The sequence below is a fragment of the Penicillium psychrofluorescens genome (genome assembly GCF_964197705.1).
Source record: "Penicillium psychrofluorescens genome assembly, chromosome: 6".
In the NCBI taxonomy this organism is placed as follows: Eukaryota; Fungi; Ascomycota; class Eurotiomycetes; order Eurotiales; family Aspergillaceae; genus Penicillium; species Penicillium psychrofluorescens.
In genome coordinates, this window is record NC_133444.1 from 1,505,093 (window position 1) to 1,525,496 (window position 20,404).

Here is a 20,404-nt window from a genome sequence, read left to right on the forward strand (position 1 = left end):
AACCCCTCCTGTTTCCTATGTCTCTTCTAAATTTCCTTGTCTACATGTACAGTTGTTGGTAGCAAATTTCATGCAATTCAATGTTTTCGCCGTGGTCTAATCATACGGTAGTGTCTTTCCGGCTGGATTCAATAAACATTGACCTTCATGCTCGGGTTCCATGAAATCAAGCGCGAGAAAAGCCTTGACACTTCTTCTCATCACACTGATCCTCCACCGTGCGCTCTTCCCCCATCTACTTCCTACACTTGCACAATCCGATCCTTCTGGTTCTTCTTCACCTCAATTTTAGCCAGCCTCTGCTCCCGCCACTGCATCCCACGCTCATTCTCCAACCAAAGCAACACCAAAGCCGTTGCCATCAACAGCCCCAAAAACCCAAAACACCACCCCCAGCCCATCCCCACCAACATCTGATCAATCACCGCCGCACCGACAGCTCCAAGCCAGCACCGCACCAGATTGCATGCGGCCGCCGCTGTGGACGCCCTGTCTGGAAAGAGATCCACCAGCAACGTGTTGAGCGTATTCAGCGCAGAAATGAAACACAATCCAATGATGAACTGCAGAACCAGCGGTGCCGCTAGCGGAGCTCGCTGCTCCAGCACCCAGCCGTATGGCAGGAAGGCCACAATCCCGAGCGCCATCAGCGGGAAGACGGTTTGCAGCCGCGTGCGCTCGATCGGGAATGCGCGTAGGTCGTCGCCTTTTTTCCGGTCTACTGAGAAGTTGAGCTTGCGCGCTACCCGGCGGTAGTTGTAGTCGACTAGCTTGCCGTTCAGCATGGCACCGATGCAGGCGCTGACACCTAGAGGACTGGTGGGTTTGCAAGTTTGTTAAAGGTCTTGTCGTGGGTTGGTGAGAATGGAGAGTACTTACATGAAGCATAGGCCGATCTGCAGCTCGTTGAATCCATATAATCCGCCGAACAAGTTCGGTACAGATGTCAACAGTGCAATGTTGGAGAACATAACTAGCCCAACGTACGAGATGATGATGATGGCATCTTTCTCCAGCAGAATGGCGAATGAGTCCAGTGGGTTCGGGAATGAGATTCGCGTGGACCGGTGATGCTGCTGCGCGTCGGAGCCATCATCTTCAAGTCTGTCCTCATTGCCCTTGTCATCACGGTTTCTGCTTTGTCGTCGCGAAGCCCAGTACTGAAGCAACGACATGCGCCACCACTCTCGCGGCGGAACGCTGCCATTTCCAACAATCTTGCGCGCTGTCTCTGGCATGGTCGCCGTAAAGAGAACCAGATACCCTCCGCTGATGATCACCAGGAACCAGAAGACACTGCGCCACCCCAAAAACTTCGCCAGCAGCCCACCGATCACAGGTCCCAGCGCAGGAGCAATCATCACCCCCACCGCCATGGGACCAATGTACGTGCCGCGCTCAGCAGGAGTGGCAATGTCAGCGATAACGCCATACCCAAAGGCCACAGTCCCACTACTGCCGGCGCTCTGCACACAGCGCAGCACCAGCAGCGCCGCGAAGCTATTCTGCAGCGCGAGCCCGATATTCGCCGCTGTGTACACCGTGAATGCGAGGATGTATGCCGGGCGTCGCCCGCCGGAGTCGGCCAATGTGCCCATGAAACTAGGTGCTAGGCCCTGCAGGATCATGTACGTCGTGATGGTGAGGTTGACCAGCGCGGTCGTAAGGTGGTAGTTCTCTACCAGCGTCGGCATCACTGGGTAGTAGATCTGTCCTGATAGCGGGGAGAAAAATGAGGCCAGTGTTACCATCACCACTATGAAGCGCTTTTCGTGCTTGCTGAAGGCCGAGTGTGGCTCTTCCTCTTGCTGTCTTGCTGCTGTTGGGGTGGTCTCCTTTTGTGCTTCTTGTGCTGACGGGTCTGAGTCTCCGCATGCCGCTGCGGCTGCTGCTTCCGTGAGTTGGTCCATCATGGTAACGGGGTTGTCGTTGATATGGGTGATTGTATCTGTCGTCTCGGTGCTTTGTTGCTTCTTGTCGGCATGCGCGTCCTCTCTGCGTCGTGTTACACTCTCCATAACGCCATCCGGCTTGACTGCCGGGTCTTGTGTGTGGTTCATCTTGTTTGGATTAGAGCAACAGACAGACAGGACAGATGATGATATCGAGTTGAGAATCAGATCACTCTTGCTCAGAGAGATTGGACCGAGGCAGCAGTCGACCTGGGGACTGTAATTTGCAGTGCCAACGATTAATACGACCGAACGTTACAAGCAAGCGCCGTCTTGCCGCTGAGGAATCAGGCACAGACAAAAGAAGAAGAGACCCGTCAACCAAGCTTGATACAAACCAGAAATCTTCCCTCTCGTCCGGCCTTTGGGACTGCCGCTAATCGAACGAAAAGTCCGTGTAGGTATGCTGTGCGTGCGTGCGCAGATTGCTGCGTGCGTCAAACTCGAGTGCTTATCCACACTCTCTATCTTTCGGACAGATGGATTAGACGAGTCTGTGAAACCACGGCTTGATCTGGGTCTCCGAGAACGAACGAACCCCTGGGAGAAGAGAAATGCTGGGCATAGAAAAAAACCTGGCAAGTCTGTGCACCAGGTTGGACGACACGGGATGATGATGGTTCTTCGTGTGTTCTAACTTCTGTTCCAGTCGGGCGAACCATGGGCGAGATACAACGCTATTTACCTGGTCTGAAGTAAAACTCGTCGAGTACAAAGATAAGAACTTTCTCTTGAGATTGTTGACATCAATGAACAAGAAAGCAATGCTTTCGTTGGTGTGAAGTTGATTGAGCCGCCGCGCTTTGCTTGATGCTCGAGCCAATCATCGCATCCAGCTAAGCTTAAAGAACGTCTGAATAGATAGACTATATTAGAAGCTTAGACACGCTATCAATTGATACAGTTTAGTCTGATCCCTAACATAAGCGTACCCGCTTCTAAGTAACGAAGCTAATGTTACATAGCAAGCTCTCTGTGCTAGACATCAACCCGTCTTTATCTCCGCAAACCCAATTTGATGGTGAGGATAAGGTGGGGTACCACAAAAGGTAGAATACTAATTGGCCTAGTACACGGACGTTCAGCTGCGTACTTATGAAGCCTGACTTTGATATTAAACTCACCCTCAGAGTTTCTTGCAAACCCTGGTATACTTGTCAATGTATCTCGGAATTACTGTTTCCCACAAATAGGGCTTTTCAAGAATTGCCTTCTCTTTTTGGCACATCGGTTCTGCGACAAAGGGCATCAATTGCCCAATATGGTTCATAACAACAGGCATAAGATTCGTTTTGAGGCAATCTCCGAAGGCTTTCGGTGTTTTGGGGGTTTCACAAATTTGATGTTTTCCCAGCGTCGAAGCGCACTTCTTTTTGATCACGGTGATTGATTCTTTTGCTAGATTCTCAATGGTCTTTCTCTGGGGAGGTGTCGCTCCAAGTGCTTTCGTCATTTGACCAATGATAGGCAACGCAGCCTCTTTGTATGCCCACTTATCGATATGGTCAATGACTGGTTTACAGCCACTATTGCATGCCTTCTCCTGAAACAGGGCTAATATCTCATCAGGTTTGTTGTCAAGATAGTCTTTAATTTTTGTGCAGGTTGGCCCCACAAATGCGAAAGTAGAGTTGGTAAAGACGACAAAGAAGAGAAAAAGCAGGACTCGGGAACGCATGATGGAAGATGTAGTTGCTGAAACTTCATGAAATATAGCCAGACCCCTTGATTTGGATCAGAGATAGTATTGGGCTCAAGGAGCGTTTAAATAGCGAAAGCTTTCTTAACTGCACCGGATACGTTGATTAGAATGATTGTGTGATCAGCGGTACCACGCAAGGGAATTTGGAACGAAGGGGAATTGTTGGTTGCGCATAAGGTCTACGACACGCCAATCATTGCCTCTAGTTGCTTGGATTCCATAGTATACGACTCATTCTACTTTAGGAAGTCAGGCGCTAGAAGGAAAAGCCATGTAGTACCGAATCCTAGTGTAGATTGCCATTCATCCTCGCGACGCAAATACGTCATCACCCCTTCGCGTAGTTCGAAATAGGGCTTTGAGGCCCTTCATCTACACTGCTACTCAGTGCCAGTAGAATATGGGGCTAGATCTTCGTAGCCAACATTCTTGCACCTACTGAACAAGCTACGGGAATAGAGAAACACCTTTACCTTGCCCTATGCGTCCTGCTCAGGAGTGGTTATCAGTAGTATTCCAGGAGCCCCAAGGGATCCCAGGTCAACATCGCGCAGGCCCAGGCATGCTAATGGAGCTAACACCCCTATAATCATGACATCTGAATGATCGTGAAGGCGACTATGCCTCAGTGCCGAGCGATTTTCAACTCTGAATCAGTGGAGTACGCGTCATAATCAGTCATGTAGAGAAATGTAGTACACGCGCAATATTCTGGGATGTCAATAACCAGTGACATCACATACATAGTACAATTAACTACAGGCAAAGGCCAATTTCCATTATACCTCAACTAATGGAAATATCATGCATCTGAATGACCCTCAGTGGAGCCAGCTGCATGTGGGGGACATATTAAGAAGATATCGCTATTGAAATATGTCTATTCAGAACGGTTGAGAATCTATTCAATGGCCAGGCTCAGGCGCATGTCTGAGTTCTTCATAGTCGCTATATCGATCATGTCGCGTAAAAAGCGACGGGTAGTTCCAATTTGGATCTTTCGCTGAACGGAGAAGCCAGTGTTGCGGTCCTCGAGTTCTGAGTTCAAGATCTCTTGAAATGAATTCAAGGCGTTTTATCCACTGCGGATATGAGAGAGGATATGAAACTAATGCCCATCAAAAGTGTTGCTAACCCGGTTGGGCTACTCAGACTAAACGGAAACTGATCATTTCTTACGACTTCGATGAGCGTTGCGTAAACAGAAAACAATTCAATTGTCACAAACCCTGCGACAGCCAACTACCTAAGGCTGTTTAAACAACGATGGGCCACTGGAACAACTGTGCCAGCCCCCACGTCATGTGCAAAGACGGCACCAACACAGAACAAGTACTAGACAAACCTAGCGGTTGATCACCAATTTAGCAGGAAATGAAAGATAGTGAAACTGATGTATTTGAAGCCCTACAGGGCTGCTCGAAATCGGCTTCGCCTATTTCTGTCTCTTCAATATGTTTTTAAACTCTATCCTGCGACCCAGCAGCAGTCAGTATGATCGCGACGTCCGTCTTGGCTTCCCCGAAACGGTGGCAAGCCCGGGTTTGTGGCCGCCACCGCATTATATGAAGATGCATGTTCAGTTATTGATGATGTAAAATTGTATGAAAAAGTAATAGAAAGCAGAAATAATTAGAATGACACTGAGGGAGGGACCGAAGGGGAAGTTTGCAATATGACGGTACACTGCCAAGGATGATCTTCGTGCCGAAGAAAAGGTACCATCTGGGCTGTTCATACTATGCAAAGCAAAAGAAAGCGCAGGGGACCTGGCGACTTAGAGACACATGCTTGATTATATGAACCTTAGATGGCTTCTATAATTGGCCAGCGAGGCACAGATCATTTCCAGATCTCGAAAGAGCATCTGCACATGGTGCCCGTCTGACGTTGCAAGCATCGAATCCTGGCAATGGCAATCCCCCGCATAGTCAAAGAACGATGTCATCGCGATTTTCATGCCAACGTCATGTATTAATTGGGCATTGTAGTTCACAAGCGATAAACAGTCAAATATTCGAAAGCGATCCCGTTATTAGGTTCATTCGAGAAGAACGGCAGAATTTCAAATGATCTCCGACCGGTCATAGTCAAAGCTCGCTTTCTGGAGCCAGAACAAGGCTCGCATTCTGGGGCCAAAATTATGGTGTGCTGTTGTTTTTCTTCTTATTCATGGTTATTGGTAGATAACTTGTGCCCTTTGTTGGATGTCTGGGGCCAATACTAGATGAATGCAACATAACATGGCTAGTAGTTACTCCGCACCACCTGCACCGCAAGCTGAAAGGCGGCTCCACCGGGCTCAGCCCAATGACGACTGGGGCCGTGATAGCAAGCTTTATGGCTGGGTGCTTAATAACGTTAGCTCTTTTGGGCAACCCCACCAGGCTGGGACCCTTGGATGCATTCGGTGTCCCGGCGGTGTTTGGTTGGATCCGCGCATATCCGAGTGAATGACTTGCTTGATAGATAAAGGTAAAAGGCTACGGGGCGCCCGCAAAAAAAAATTCTCTTTCATCGCTGCTGCTGACCATCTACTACATACGCCTCTACCTTTGCCCTTTCTTGCTATTTGAACACCTTAAAATGGCCAAGGTCGGCAATTTGGCCCTCGATGGGCAGGACCCCCGTCTCCCCCACGAAAAGGAGCACGAGCCGAACACGATCGACGTCCCTCCCGAGTACAGCGCAGGCGCGATTCGCCCGCAACATCGCAAACTGCATGATACCAGCGTGACATTCGAAGAATATGTCTACTATGCTAAACGAACCCGTGTCGAGGAGGATAACTTACCCAAGCCGGAGAGGGAATCTGGGATCTTGTCGATCATCTTTCCTTCTAAATCGGACGGAGGCGTGAAGCAAGAAACGGAGAATGTGTCGCGAGATGCCAGTGCCATGAATACTAGTGATCCGGCGAATCGCGCCACTATCACTGACGAGGAGTGGACGAACGCATCCCGGGCGCTTCGCACCGCCAGCCGAGGTGCCATTTTCTATCTGATCACTACCGATATTCTGGGACCGTTCGGCTTGCCTTATGCGTTTGCTACCATGGGCTGGGGGTAAGTCTGCGTCACTTTAGGATGCTGAAAAATAGGTACTAATTCAAGCTGTTAAGCCCCGGCGTGGCTCTGTACACGGTTTTCGCTGGCCTCGCTGGTTACTCCGGATGGCTCCTCTGGGAGACCTTCCTCGGGCTGGACTCTTACCAATTCCCGCTGCGCAGTTTCGGAGACCTTGCTTTCCGTTTGTACGGACGTCCGCTACGATATCTGTTCAACGTCCTACAGAGCATCCAGCTGATCCTGAACGTCGGTTTGATTGTCATTTCCAACGGAGAAGCTCTGTCCCAAGCGACGCAATTCAAGCTCTGCTTTATCATCTGCTGTCTGATCTGGGCCCTGGTGGGATTCTTCCTCGGCCAGATCCGTACTCTCCAAAAATTCGGATGGCTGGCTAACGCAGCTGTCTGGTTCAACCTGATTTGCATGTTCATCACGATGGGCGGTGCCGCTCACAGTCCCCCAAACTATGCTGGCGTCTCACAGGCTGCCGGCGCTACTATCGGTGACGGCTCCTCTGTTCAAAAAGTCAACGGTGTTTACCCGCCTGTGATGACCACTGGCGGTCTTCCCGATCCCAGTGATTTTGCTGCCAGTGTTAGTGGTGCCATGCAGGCCATTTTTGCCTATGGTGGTGCCATGGTTTTCCCCGAGTTTATGGCCGAGATGAAGCGCCCTAAGGATTTCTTGACTGGCATGTGGGCGGCACAAGCCTTCATTTACTTCTGCTACATGCTCTACGGCCTGTTCATCTATGGGTATCAGGGTCAGTACACGATCAACCCGACCTACCTGGGAATTAGCAAATATAGCATCCAGACGGCTGGCAATGTCTTCGCAATGCTTAGCGCATTGATTGCAGCGGGTCTGTACGGCAACATTGGTCTGAAAGGTAAGCTCGCCATGGAAAAATATTTTTAAAGGCTTGAACTAACTAAAAGTTCTTCTCAGTCCTCTATAACAACGTCATGGTCGAAATCTTCCGTTGCCCTCCCCTCACAACCAGGGCTGGCAAGTGGATGTGGTTCTCATTGATTCCAGTCTACTGGGCCATTGCCTTCATCATCGCTGCCGGCATTCCCAACTTCTCCGGATTAACCTCCGTGGTTTCCGCGTTCTGCATCCTGCATTTCACCTACACGTTCCCACCTTTGCTCGCGACTATGTTCTGGATCAAGGAAGCCGCAATGGGAGATGGAGAAGGGTTTGATCCTGTGACAGGCAACACGGTGCGGCATGACAGCGGCGTCAGACGTTTCATCCGTGGCTTCTTGGCCCAGAGCCCCAAGCGGATGATCTTCAGCGTCTGCAACGTGCTATACTTCTTTGGTGCCTTGGCTCTCGCAGGTCTTGGTGCCTATTCCGCCATCACGAGTCTGATGTCGGCGTACAAAACGAGTACGACGACCTCATTCACGTGCACCAGCCCATTGGATGGGTGAGTGATTTTGGTTGAAAATATATACTGTATATTCAGGAAGCTTTGTTTTATGTGATTATGAGGCGGTTCAATCTCGTGCATGTGCATTTGATGAGTGATCACGTTGTATTTAGTTCTAGGTAGCTGTAACAAAAGCCATCGTGCTAGAATGTACAAATTCACGATTCTCTTTGACTTCGGCAGATCTATTAATCATATAGAGTATGTCTCCCTCGATCCAATCCACCCCCCTTTTGGCGGATCACACTAGACCTGTCGACCAGGGTGAGGACGTGCCCAGAGCCCTTTGGCGGAAGAGAATGTTTCGCTGAAACCTTCCATCTGCCAGAAGTAGGCGAAGTAGATGAAGTCGGTGAGTCTCCAGGCGCCAGGTATCCCAAGCAGCTCTGCACTGTTCGTCTGTCCGTCCTACATCCCTACATCCATGATATCTTGTCCGTTTTTAGCGCAAACAACCGACCGGCTTGCATATAACAAGGCTTCTGCCGGCAACGCCCACTGGGTGATCTTCATCCTGATGTTCATCCTGATCTTCATCCTGATCTTCTCAAGCACCACGAGCCTCTTTAACCTGCTACGAGAACTTTACGGACAATCTTAATATTAGCCACTTATGTTTCCCCATTATACCTAGCTCGTATTAGCTCGTATATTCTCATTCGCTACCAAGCTGTCCTTAGCGAGACAGACTAAATTAGCCGCCCCCGCCTGGCGCGAATAGGCTGGCCCATAATACACTAATCACACACCCGTGGCCTAAAATTATTCCAATTCAGTCTATTCCTTCTAAATTGAAGGCAAAGACCCTGAATAATAGTAATAATGGGTCATTTTAGGGACACACCCCGGCGAAGATGACATGCGTACCTGCCTAAGCCAGGTGCGTATCTCGATTTATCCGTAAGGATTGGTTAATGGGGTCGCCTAGAGGTTCGCCCAACGCTTTCGGGTAAGGTTAGGCTTTTACGGCTGCCTTTATCGGTCCGATGCCAGGTCTATGGCCCCGGTTGGCCCCCAATTCAGCGTGCGCGCTGCACCTCTTTGGGCACGACCAATTTTAGCTACTATGGCAAATAAGGGCCAAAACTAAAATACTTCTGTGTTTATAAAGAAAAGACCCTCTCGAAATGCGCGTCCAAAAAATTTTAAGCGGTAAATTAAGCGCCCGCCATGAATCTCCTCAATGGCAGGTTTCTGCAAACGAGATGGCCATTTGCCTTGATGATTAGTTTTACCTTGTGTATCGCACTATTCAGCTTTTCTCGGCACTCTTCGGCCTTAATGATTTACCGAGGGCACGAGAGTTATACTCATCCTCAAGACCACGCCCAGCCTACCTCGAGTCCGAATTCGAGTGTTACTCCGTCTGCCACTCCAACTCCCCATGCTACAAAGCAACCCCTGAGGACCCGCTACGCTGTCGCCATATTTATTGGCACAGAAATTGAGGCCAAGGAGGATGCTACGGACGACGAGCATATGTACTATGTGGGAGCTCGGACGTTGGTTTATCAGCTGCTCCATGCCGAGCGTACAAAATTCAGCAGTCCAGTTTCTGTTGTGATTATGGTCACCAAGGGGGTGCGCGAAAGCAAGCGTCAGCGACTACGGGATGACGGTGCGATCGTAGTTGAGGTTGAGGATGTGGAACACTCCGTCGAAATTGTCGTCGGCCGTTATGCCGAAGTGTTCAACAAGTTACGAGTCTTCGATCCTCACGTCATGCCGTTTGAAAAGGTGGCTTTACTCGATGCAGATATGGTCATCACTCGCCCTCTCGACGCAATTTTCGAAGACCCTGCTGCGCAGCGCCTCCTAGTCAACAGGAATGCGACAAGTCCACTTGCCCCCGGCTTGCCCCCGATTCCTAATAGCTATGTTCTAGCTTCGACGCCCGACATTGCTTATAGGCCCTTTGGCTTTCCTCCTAACCTAGCCGCTGAGGATAAGCGCGACTATTTTAACGCCGGTGTGATCGTACTCTCTCCTTCGACAGAACTTTTCAAATATTACATTGCCGTCCTCGGCCGCACAGAGCTATTCGATGGCTTTTGGCCTGAGCAAAATCTCCTGAACTACGTCCACCGCCGGGATGGGCCGATGCCCTGGGGAAGCCTTGATTTGTTATGGCATCTACCAGGCCCCACTGCAGCTGATTTCGAGGCTGGTATGGCTATCCTTCACTGCAAGTTTTGGAATCCAAACTCGGATCCGTGTCAGCAGAGTGCGGTTTCTCGACGGTGGGAGATGCAGGGATACTGGACTGGTAGGGAAGAAAGATTGAAGGAAAGACCGGAGGAAAGATTGGAAGACTTGAAGAGAGTCTAATGCTGGCCAGAAGACCCCTTTCTTGTACATAATTGTGTCCGTAGCTCCCGAGGCATCAGCATATAACGCAACGCCCTTTTTCATGAAACGGAGTTATGAAGCAGATCCTGATAATATTACACTTTAATTACCAAAAAAGCTTTTTAGAATCCCAGTGTTTTCGTAATATCGGACAAATTCCTCCCTCCCTTCGTGTTTTCCGTACCTGTGCTCAACGAATATATTCTTTTTTGGTCTCTAAATGATCATATATTAAAAGCTGTCACAATATCACATTTTTATAGATCAACTAGCTCGTCAATGCTACAATGAGAAATCAAAGTGAGCTCTCTTGCCTGACACATTTTACTTTCCACGATGGCGTCAATATTAAGCCGCTCTTCTGTACTGAGCAGACCAAGTCGATCCTCTATCGTTGTAAATGGACCATAAAATCTTGAATCAATGAAACTCCAATAGATCTCATCGAACATAGAGCTGTGACGTGAAGCGAGACAAATCCAAAATAGTCCGGTCTCCAGCGACTTCTCCATAGCAGTTGATAGCCGCTGAGATTCGGATAAAGAGCCTTCTTGGATTTTTTTTGGCCTCACAGTCATTAAGGACTTCAAGGAAAGTGCGCAGCCTCGGCATAAATCGCAACAAGAACTGATCGAGATCAGGTTCCCAGTCCTCTGGACTTTCCAGCAATAGCCACCAAGGAGCAGCAAGTGTAAATTCAACAGGAGCAGCATAGGCAAACTCCCAGTCAACCACACCAGTGACAGCAAGGCTCGATGCCTCAACAAGGACATTTCCCGGACGCAAATCATCGCAGTAAAGGCGAAAAGGGCCTCTGCAGTGTTCTTTGGATATCTCACGTGCCAGTTTGCGGAAAAGGCAGCGCGCAATATACTTCTTTCGGCAATCAAGCTCATCCGTAACTGCATCATTTCGTTGTAGCTCAAGATGGTAAAAATGATGACGAGCAAGCTCCTCGAAATAGTCTGCTGCGTTGCTGAAACGTCCTCGTTCGAAGACTTTGAGAGGTATATTGGAGAATTGAGCGAGCCGATTCATGTTGAAAGTGAGCGGTCGCTTCTGCACGGTCCATTCGCCTGACTCGTCCTGTTTGACGGCCCCAATGTAGGGGAACTCGGGCTTAGATAGCTCCAATAGGATTTTCGCCATGTCGGAATAAGCTCTTCTCAAGACAGGCATGGAAATATCTGGGCTAAGCGTGGCTGTCGGCTGGGACGCATCTGTAAGGTATCCGCTCAGCGGTTTTCCTTCCACAAAATCCATCACAATATACGGGCCAACAGCACACTTTCCCGATCCCAAGACCTTAGGTATTGGAATTGCTGTGTGCTGGGCGAGGTATTGCATGAGAGCAACCTCATCTTCAACTTTTTCATTGCGAGCAACGACTCGACCAAGGCCAACAAAGCGAACCACAACCCGATGGTCATTTTCAAAAGTAACTCGGTAACAAATATTGAAGGCGCCATTAGGGAGCCGCGAAGCCGTAACAGGTGTGCTGCCAGGGCAATGCCGGGAAGCAAGTTTGCCTGCCAGGGTCTCCGGGGAATTTCCAAGCAGGTTCTGTATCCACACCTGAAAGATCCGATCTGACTGTTGCTTCGCAAGACCATCGAAGTCCATTTTGCAGACGTTGGAAGGATGACAAACGTAAACAAGAGGTAGAAGGGAAGAAGCACCTCTTCAGGAGAGAGCCCTCACCGCTGCGGCTGGGTATTGGCCCGTAGCCAAGCCCCCTTGTCATATGATGTTGGCCGAGGCTGGAATGCGTAAATGGGTGATGGTTTAGAATACTTCAATATAGCGAACCTGCTTATTAACGATTTCCTCGCTAGTTAAGGAAGAGCTTCCTAGCTAATCCTACCCCTGATCTATCCAAAGTCTAGCGCCGTTTAGAAGCAATTTACAAGGGAAACATTGCCTAAGTGGAATTAGCTACTTAGACCTCCGTAGACCTATCGCGCATCCTTACTAACTAGGAAGCTACTTAATGCCCCTAAACCGCGCAGCGTTGGGGCCCTGACTTTAGGTGGCGATTACTACTACATTTAGAAGGACAACTCAAGTAGAATATATTTTTAAGCTACATAAGTCACTATTACCGCTGCCACTGATACTACTTTACTACCTAGGTACCGTTGACAACGGAACTTCAAGACAAACCTATAACAAAGAAACATGAGATTCGCAGTAGATCAGCTAGAGTACAAGAGAACAATCATGGGGAATGATGAAACAAAGGAAAGAAGAAAGAAGAAAAGAGCAGGAAAAAAGCCATCCATCATCAGGCTCATCCTCCACGCCAACTAATCACAACACTCGACATGCCCAGACAAGAAGCATGTGCCGCAGACAAAAGCAAGCAACGCTGCAAATTGCTCCACCAATACTAGCAGCTCGATGAACATCACCACCGCATCACCCCCATCCATTCATTTGAAGCATTCAACATTCGACCTAATGGCCACCCGCCATAATAACACCATAGTACCGCCGACTCATCTCAGCGGTCTGAATAATCCTCGCATCACCCGTGAGAGGCAGACCTAGGACAGCAGAAGACTGGACAGACTGCACATCCTCATGGGCAATCCAGCCGGCAACGGCCCGGCTCATCTCTTTAAAGGCAACTCGCTCCTCCAATCCCTCGACACCAGAACCCTTAACACGATCACCCATAGCGACGAGGGCGTTCACCAGACGACTGATACGCGTAGCGTCGCGACGGCCACTTCGCGAGGTGGCGAGGCGGAGAAAGTCTTCGTACACGCCTCCGCCGGCAGCCCAGCCACGCATCTTGCGCTCAGGTCCGTCACCGAAGCCCGAGACCAATGTGTCGAGGGTTGCGTAGTCGCGCTCGATGATAGCTGTTGGGCCGACGATACGGCAGAATGTGGCGTGGGCGTCGTTCCAGTGTCTACCGCGGATCAAGCAGTCGACTTCGCGGGCGGCGTTGCCGATATCCCGCGCGTAAAGGGCCTTCGCGACCCATATCCAGGGCTCGGGGAGTTGGAGGGTCGTTGTCAGGAGGTGCCAAGTGGGATCGGGGGAGCCGTCAGCAGAGAGGGGGTCGGGGAGGTGTGCGGCGAAGCGGGCGAGGGTTTCTTGGACGGCGCGCTTGCGGTCGGTGGACTGGGAGAGGTGTAGAAGGACGAAGAGTGCCGACACCAGTTCACCGCCTGCGCTCAGCTCCGATGCATAGTCCCACACGAGGTGGTCCGTTTGGGTTTGATCGATGTTGATCGCAGGGTGGTGTCCCACCACGGCGGTGAGGATATGGTGCAGCTGGAAGGACAGCCGGTTGGTCAGTCGGTCGCCCGACATCGACTCCGGAAGGAGGGCGGCGGGGAGCTGGATAGGGTCAATGTGTGGGCGGGTTGCGTTGGATGCCGAGTAGGTTTTGAGGAGCACCCAGAGCGGTGATTCGCGGCCAAGAGTATCAGAACCAGGCTGCAACATGACACGAGCACCGGCCCCATGGGACGGATAAGGGAAGGAAGATTCCTGTCCAGTGGCCAGGTCGGCAAGATACTTGGAGACTGCGGCCTCAATTGGCTCATCCTCCGTGATGCCATACCATAGACGAAGACCGAAGGCCTGGAACCAATCCAACTCGAAGCGCTCAGTGAAAGTGAAGGACGACGCTCGGTCCTCTAGCGCACCACCGGACTTGCCCTCGCTGCGAAGCGCATTGCCCGCGACCAATTCATACAGAGCACGAAGCGGCTCGTTCATCTCCGAGGAAACATTGCTCTGGTGCCACACTTCGATCTGGTTCGCCATGTCGGCCCGCGTAGTAGCATCCCGGCCAATCTGGGCGACCACAGTAGCCAGGTGCAAGTTCTGGCTCTCCACGAGGGTCTTGCAAGCTTCTTCGACTCGGTGGGAGCAGAGCAGGTGAACGGCGCGTTCTTCCGGGGAGCGGATGGACTCCAGGTCATGAGCGTGTTTTCCGCGAATGATCTCCTCCCACAGACGAGTCAATCGATCCTTTCTAATGCGGTGTGCGAACTTCGTTCGGAGCTGTGGTGGCACGCCGGCGGAGATGTCGTCTTCGATGTCATCATTGAAGAGGATGTTGGCAAGCTGCCAGATCAAACGCTCGTCGTCGGACTGAGCACGGCTCGAGGGGGACTGAGTGAACTGGTGAAGGTCGACATTGGCCAAACGAACCAGGGGCGTCCCGTCAATGCGATGAGTATGAGATTGCTGTTGTTGCACCTCAAGCATTTCCATCGACTGTGCCGGTTACTCGTTAGTACTCCATCCACCAAAAAATGTACAGTGGTAAAAGGAAAACTTACATTGCCTTCTTTGTTGTGCGACATGACCGCAACATCCCTTCCCTCGCTGACAATAGACAGGCGCTGAGTCCAGCGATCTTCCGCGCCGGACAGTACTTCCGAGAGGTCGCTCTTGGCGCAAACGAACGAGTCCATCGGGCCCCAGCGCGGCTTGAACGAGTCATGGAAGGCCGCGTCGGACTGGCTCATTTGCTTCGTGTCGCCTGCAAATGTCTTGGGTTGTTTGTTGTAAGGCCACTGTAAGGAAAGAAAAAGACGTTTTAGCTCAAATCTCAAATTGGGAAGCTATCTGTGTAGGGCGTGAAAAGGCTGGATGTGATAGATACATGAGAAGGGCAAGACAGGATATGACCAAAGCAATGTGCATAAGTTGGATGTAAAAGCAGTATCAATGTGCAGGAATCGTAAAAATAGCAAGAAAGCAACAGGGAGCTCAAACCTCAATGCCTTTGGACTGCCGCCCAGAAGCCTTCACTGTGGACGCAGCATGCTGCTTGCGCGGCTGCTGAAAAAGCGAATTCATCAAGTCAATACTGTTTGAGAAGCCTTTCTTCGGCGAATCAGCCGGCTTGGCGGCATCAGGCGACGCATCGTGAAGCAGAGTACGATCAGTAAACGCATTTGCCTGGATCTCACGAAGGGCGTCGCGGTTCTGCTTTCGGGGACTGATAGTGCGCTGCAACTGGTCGGCCCAATCGCCACTGAGGTCGAGCCGGGGCTTGCCCGGGGTGCCAAAGGGCTTTGAAAGGGGCTGGGTGGTTTCCATGTCACCATCGGTGCTCTGGGAGTCATCCCGCTCCACGGTACGATGAGGGTTGGGAAAGGAACCCGCCATGTCCATTTCCTCATCCTCATCAGATCCAACTACCGAATCGCCAGACTGCTGGCTTTCGGTGACGACGTCATCGTCGTGCTCAGTAGTTGAACCCGTGGAGCCGTCGTCTAAAAAAGACTCGGACTCGGCTTCGGAACCCATCTCCTGGTCCTCGGCTTCCATTGCCTGGCTTCCGAACGAACCGGGGACGATCTTGCGCTTCTTAAAGTCAAAAGTGTCGTCGTCGACACCGGCCATCGAACCGACGAACGACTCGTCGAGGGAGGAGAAGGTCGTTGAGTGGTCAAAGTTCGTGGAAGGACGGGCCTTTGGGGTGCCAGTGTCAGGAGGGCCAGCATTCAAGGTGCTCTGGTTCAGGCTCTGACCTTCTTCTTCCTCGTCGTAATCAAGCCCATAGGTGGTAAAGTGAGGCACCGTGAAGACCCAGGTGCCGGTCTGCATCTCATAGGCGACGAACCCGGTATCGGTCACCTTGCGCAGGCGGTCGATGTGTTTGTCAAAGAGCGGGCCACTGGTGAGAGGCGAAGGTGACTTCCTGTCGCGGCCACGCGGCCAGGAGTTCTCGATCCGGAGGGTGGACGGCACATTGAGTGCCTTGCCCATGGGAGGCTTGTTTCCGTCCTCGGGATAAACAGTGATCTTGCGAACGCCAATGTCGACAGTCTTTCCGAAGATATTGTCCAGATCGACAATGGTCAGGTCGACAGGTTCATTGAAGGTGACCTGGCCGCAATTCTGACGACCGACGGTGAAGTCAACGACGCGCTTGAGCTGATCGCGGCTCATCTTGTTGAGCTCGGCACGCGAAGGCTTCATCCAGTACTCGCCGGGTTTCGGGTCGCCACCAGGAGTAAAGGACAAGCGCTTGATAGTAGCATCGGTGGCGGGAGTGGTAGGCTCACCATTCTCTGGAACCACGGCAAGATCACGGCGAACGGATTCCATTTCGGGGCGGTCGCCATGCGCAGCACCGTCAACGCCATTGAGGCTGCTGTTCTTACGGATTGAACGAAGGAAACCAAGTTCCTCAGGGGTGGGTTCGGGGGTCGTGGACTGCACGTGGACAATCTCACCACCGGCAACGCCGGGAGAGGACGAGTCGAAGCTGACCTTCTTCTTCAGCTTGTCGGGCTGGGAGGCATCGTCTCCGTTGGTAATCGGAGCAGGCGACATGCTGGCGGGACGGGTGAACAGATCGCTGCGCAGACTGCGGTCAATGGTGAGCCGCTTGAGGCTGCCGCTGTTGCCGCGGCCGCTGCCGCCAGCCTGGAGGGCACCGGGGGACAGAACACTGTCGGAATCCGGATCGAAGGTCTTGCGAAGGTTGCTGGTGGAGTAGCTCTTGCTGAAGCTTCGGCCAAAGCTGCCGTTGACACTACCGCGCATGCTGCTGCTACCGCCAAGGAGACTGCTGCTGAGTCCCGATGGGGTGCTGGTGGAGCTGGAAGGAGAGCCATAGGTCGAGTAAGAGAATCCGTATCCCTGACGCTTGGGCGGCGTGATCAGACGGTTGGCAGCATTGGGGGTGATCTTGTAGACAGGCAGTGGAGTTCGCTGCTTCTGCTTGATGCTGGAAGAGAGGGGCGTGGCCAGGGGACCGGGAGAGGGCGCACTCGGGGTCGGGAGACCAGAGAAGATAGACTGGCTGCCATAGGGATTGCCATCCAGAAGTGATGCCTGCAAGCTTCCAGGGGTTGGTTGCTGCTGTTGCGATTGCTGGGAAGCGCCGAACATACTACCTCCACCAACCCCACCGGCCTGCTGTTGCTGGGCCTGGTTGCCACCGAAGAGGGAGGAGCCTGCACCCTGGGAGGCAGTATTCTGGCCCCCAAAAAGGCCGCCGCCGGCGCTACCAGTCGATCCTCCGAAGAGGCCACCGGGCTTCTGCTGCTGTTGATTCTGAGAACCGCCAAAGAGGCCGCCACCGGTCTGCTGGGCCTGAGAATTGCCGAAGGCCCCGAAGGCACCACCGCCAGTGGAACCGGTCGATCCCCCGAAGAGTCCGCCGGGCTTCTGTTGCTGCTGGTTTTGGGAAGTGCCGAATAGACCACCGCCAGTGCCAGTTTGTTGGGGTTGGGCACCACCACCAAAGAGTGATCCGGACCCCTGCTGTGGTTGCTGCTGAGTCTGGCTCCCTCCGAAAAGAGAAGACCCAGTCGCTGGCGCACCGGCACCCGCGCCAAAGAGGCCCCCACTGCCCTGTTGTTGCTGGTTGCTTGCACCGAATCCACCCCCACCGAACAGGCCCTTGTTCTGGGTCTGGGCTTGATTTTGCTGATTCTGACCAAACCCGCCGAATGCGCCGGCTCCAGTCTGCTGCTGCTGACCGCCGCCGAAGGCAGATGCCGTGGCAGGGGTTCCTCCGAACGGGTTCGCAGCGCTGGTGGTCTGCGTTCCGAATGCACCACCACCCCCAAAGCCAGTTCCTCCGCTACCGCCAAAGGCCGGCTTGTTTTGCTGTTGGTTGCCGCCGAAAAGTCCGCCGGTGGTACCACCAGTGCCGCCAGTGCCACCGAAACCTGACGCAGCTCCGGGAGTGGTGCCAAAGCCGCCAGCGCCAGCGGTGTTGGTCGTGCTGCCAAAAAGGCTGGGTTGAGATGTCGCATTTGTAGTTCCCGCACCACCGAAAAGGGAGCCCTGGGGTTTGGCCCCTCCGAACAATGGATTGGAAGCGTTCGCGCCGAATCCACCGGCGGTCTGGGTCTGGCTACCGAAGGCAGATGGGGCGCTGGTAGCTGCTGCACCAAATGGCGTGGCGCTAGCGCCAAAGCCGGTCGTGGGTTGTTGTTGTTGCTGTTGAGTACCAAAGCCGCCAGAGCCGCCGAAGGCAGAGGAGCCAAAGGCGCCAGCTTGGCCGCTGCCGTTACCGTAGCGCCGACCCTGCTGGTAGTCCGCCAGGCGTAGTTCCTCGAACGAGAACTTGTTGTAAGGCTGCATGAAACTGATGCTCTGGTAGTTATTCATCGTGTTGGAGCTGGTGTCCTTCTCCGAAAACGGATTGAACGGAGTCCCGCCGGTGCCCTCACATGTCGGCGGAGCACCTTGGAAGGCAGTTCCTGTTCCTGTGCCAGCGCCGAAACCAGTGCCAGTCGTACCGGTGTTGGCCCCGAAGCCGCCGCCAGTGCCAAATCCTCCACCGGTACTGGGAGTGGTGGTAGCGCCAAAGCCCCCCGTCTTGTTGCCAAACATGCCTCCAGCTCCTCCCGTGTTAGTAGTTCCGCCGAAACCGCCGGTGTTGCCAGTGGAGCCGAAACCACCACCAGCACCGAAGCCGGTGTTTCCAGCCGTTTGATTTTGAGCGCCGCCAAAGAGGCTGCCGCCGCCCGTGTTCGTGGTATTCGTGGCGCCGAAACCGCCAGGACGGGTGTTCTGGCTGCCGAAAAGAGAATTAGACTGATTTTGGGTGTTGGTTCCGAATCCTAGACGAAGAGTAATGTTAGCAAATTTCAGGGGAAAAAAACATCAAGAAGAAGTTGCACAAAAGTCAAACAGCGCAAGAAAAACAGGCAAGGTTCCTCGGGTGCAGATTGCTCAAGCTCCAAGAATTATCGCAGGAGTGGTCCCAATGACTGTAATCCATCGTTCCCAGAGGGCGCAGAGACTGCGATACGCAAAGGATCCAGACACGGGCGTGTAGAGAGCGAAGTCGATGTGGCACATTCAAGAGGACAACCCGCAGACGGTTGAAAAGAGAGGGATCGCGGAGCTCCTTAACTGAAGCACGTACCTCCGCCGGAGCCAAAGCCACTGGAAGTATTGCCAAAAGCACTGCCACCAGAGGTGCCACCACCAAAGGGGGAGGATGTCGATCCAAAGCCTAGAAGACAGGGGTATCGGTGTCAGAGAGAACTGGTTTTTCTTCTGGTAGCTCAAGCAGGCCCATGCTCTTTTTTTGTTCCCTCTCTTGTCGCGGTGTTGTCGCTGAGCGTCGAGGAGACCCGCAGATTGCGATTGGTGAGGACGGCGTCGCGCGCGAAGGGGTGTTGTTGAAGTCGAGAATTTGCGGGTTTTCTTTTTGCCTCTTGCGCGTGCGGTCTTCGCCATCGTCGCGGGTCGACATCAGGAGCACCGGGTTTTTCTTGTCTCGAGTCCGATAGGGGAGCAAGAACAAAGAAAATGCAAACAAAAAGACAATTCGAAACACAAAGGGGGCCACGCAGGAGAAACGAGTCACGGGATAGACCTACCTCCTCCGGTGTTGGTGCCTCCGAAGCCACCACCAGCACCAGTGGTCCCGAAGCCGGAACCCTGCTGCTGGTTGTTCTGACCGAATCCTCCAAAGCCGAAAGACATGTTGTCTGGGGTGGGTTGGAGTTGTCGAAGCTCACGACTTCATAGGTCGAGGGGTTGCGCGCAGGATTTGAGGATGGACGAGGGAGAGAGGGGTGGCGTGGACGAAAGAGGGCGCGTGGAGGAGGAAGAGGAGGAAGGAGAGAGAGACGCGACACAGAAAAGGGTAAGGCTTGTTGGCCAGCGAAGCGGGTTATGTCAGCCACGGACTATTGTGGTCCCTGTCACGTGAATGGATGCTGCCTAACGTGAGACCCAGTCGTTCTTATTGTCGAGGACTCGAGTATTCATTACGACTTATCCACTGAATACACTATACAGAAAAATATACTATTCACACCGCTGATGAAATAGACAGACAAGGGAATCTCAGGTACAAGTATGTAGAACAACACAACACGCAAGAAACTAATTCAAACACCGTGCCATACACGGGAGTGGCAGGCCTATCATGTGTGATAGCAAC

The 20,404-nt window shown here is 52.4% G+C and overlaps 5 protein-coding genes across 5 annotated transcripts; 2 read left to right on the plus strand and 3 right to left on the minus strand.

Annotated features, from left to right (window-relative positions):
* Positions 1-242: 242 nt before the first annotated feature.
* On the minus strand, positions 243-2,060 carry PFLUO_LOCUS9083 (uncharacterized protein; the record flags this gene model as incomplete). Its single annotated transcript, XM_073786872.1, has 2 exons — positions 243-816; positions 880-2,060. The coding sequence occupies 2 exons, from the start codon at positions 2,058-2,060 to the stop codon at positions 243-245; spliced, it is 1,755 nt and encodes a 584-aa protein (XP_073643085.1).
* Positions 2,061-6,240: 4,180 nt separating this feature from the next.
* PFLUO_LOCUS9084 (uncharacterized protein) lies at positions 6,241-8,161 on the plus strand (the record flags this gene model as incomplete). Its single annotated transcript, XM_073786873.1, has 3 exons — positions 6,241-6,719; positions 6,776-7,611; positions 7,671-8,161. 3 exons carry the CDS (start codon positions 6,241-6,243, stop codon positions 8,159-8,161), a joined length of 1,806 nt encoding a protein of 601 aa, XP_073643086.1.
* A 1,280-nt stretch (positions 8,162-9,441) lies between these two features.
* PFLUO_LOCUS9085 (uncharacterized protein) lies at positions 9,442-10,488 on the plus strand (the record flags this gene model as incomplete). The annotated part of the gene is made up of 1 exon (XM_073786874.1): positions 9,442-10,488. The coding sequence occupies one exon, from the start codon at positions 9,442-9,444 to the stop codon at positions 10,486-10,488; it is 1,047 nt and encodes a 348-aa protein (XP_073643087.1).
* Positions 10,489-10,950: 462 nt separating this feature from the next.
* On the minus strand, positions 10,951-12,132 carry PFLUO_LOCUS9086 (uncharacterized protein; the record flags this gene model as incomplete). The annotated part of the gene is made up of 1 exon (XM_073786875.1): positions 10,951-12,132. The coding sequence occupies one exon, from the start codon at positions 12,130-12,132 to the stop codon at positions 10,951-10,953; it is 1,182 nt and encodes a 393-aa protein (XP_073643088.1).
* Positions 12,133-12,966: 834 nt separating this feature from the next.
* On the minus strand, positions 12,967-19,941 carry PFLUO_LOCUS9087 (uncharacterized protein; the record flags this gene model as incomplete). The annotated part of the gene is made up of 5 exons (XM_073786877.1): positions 12,967-14,748; positions 14,814-15,050; positions 15,253-19,067; positions 19,376-19,465; positions 19,836-19,941. 5 exons carry the CDS (start codon positions 19,939-19,941, stop codon positions 12,967-12,969), a joined length of 6,030 nt encoding a protein of 2,009 aa, XP_073643089.1.
* Positions 19,942-20,404: the final 463 nt, after the last annotated feature.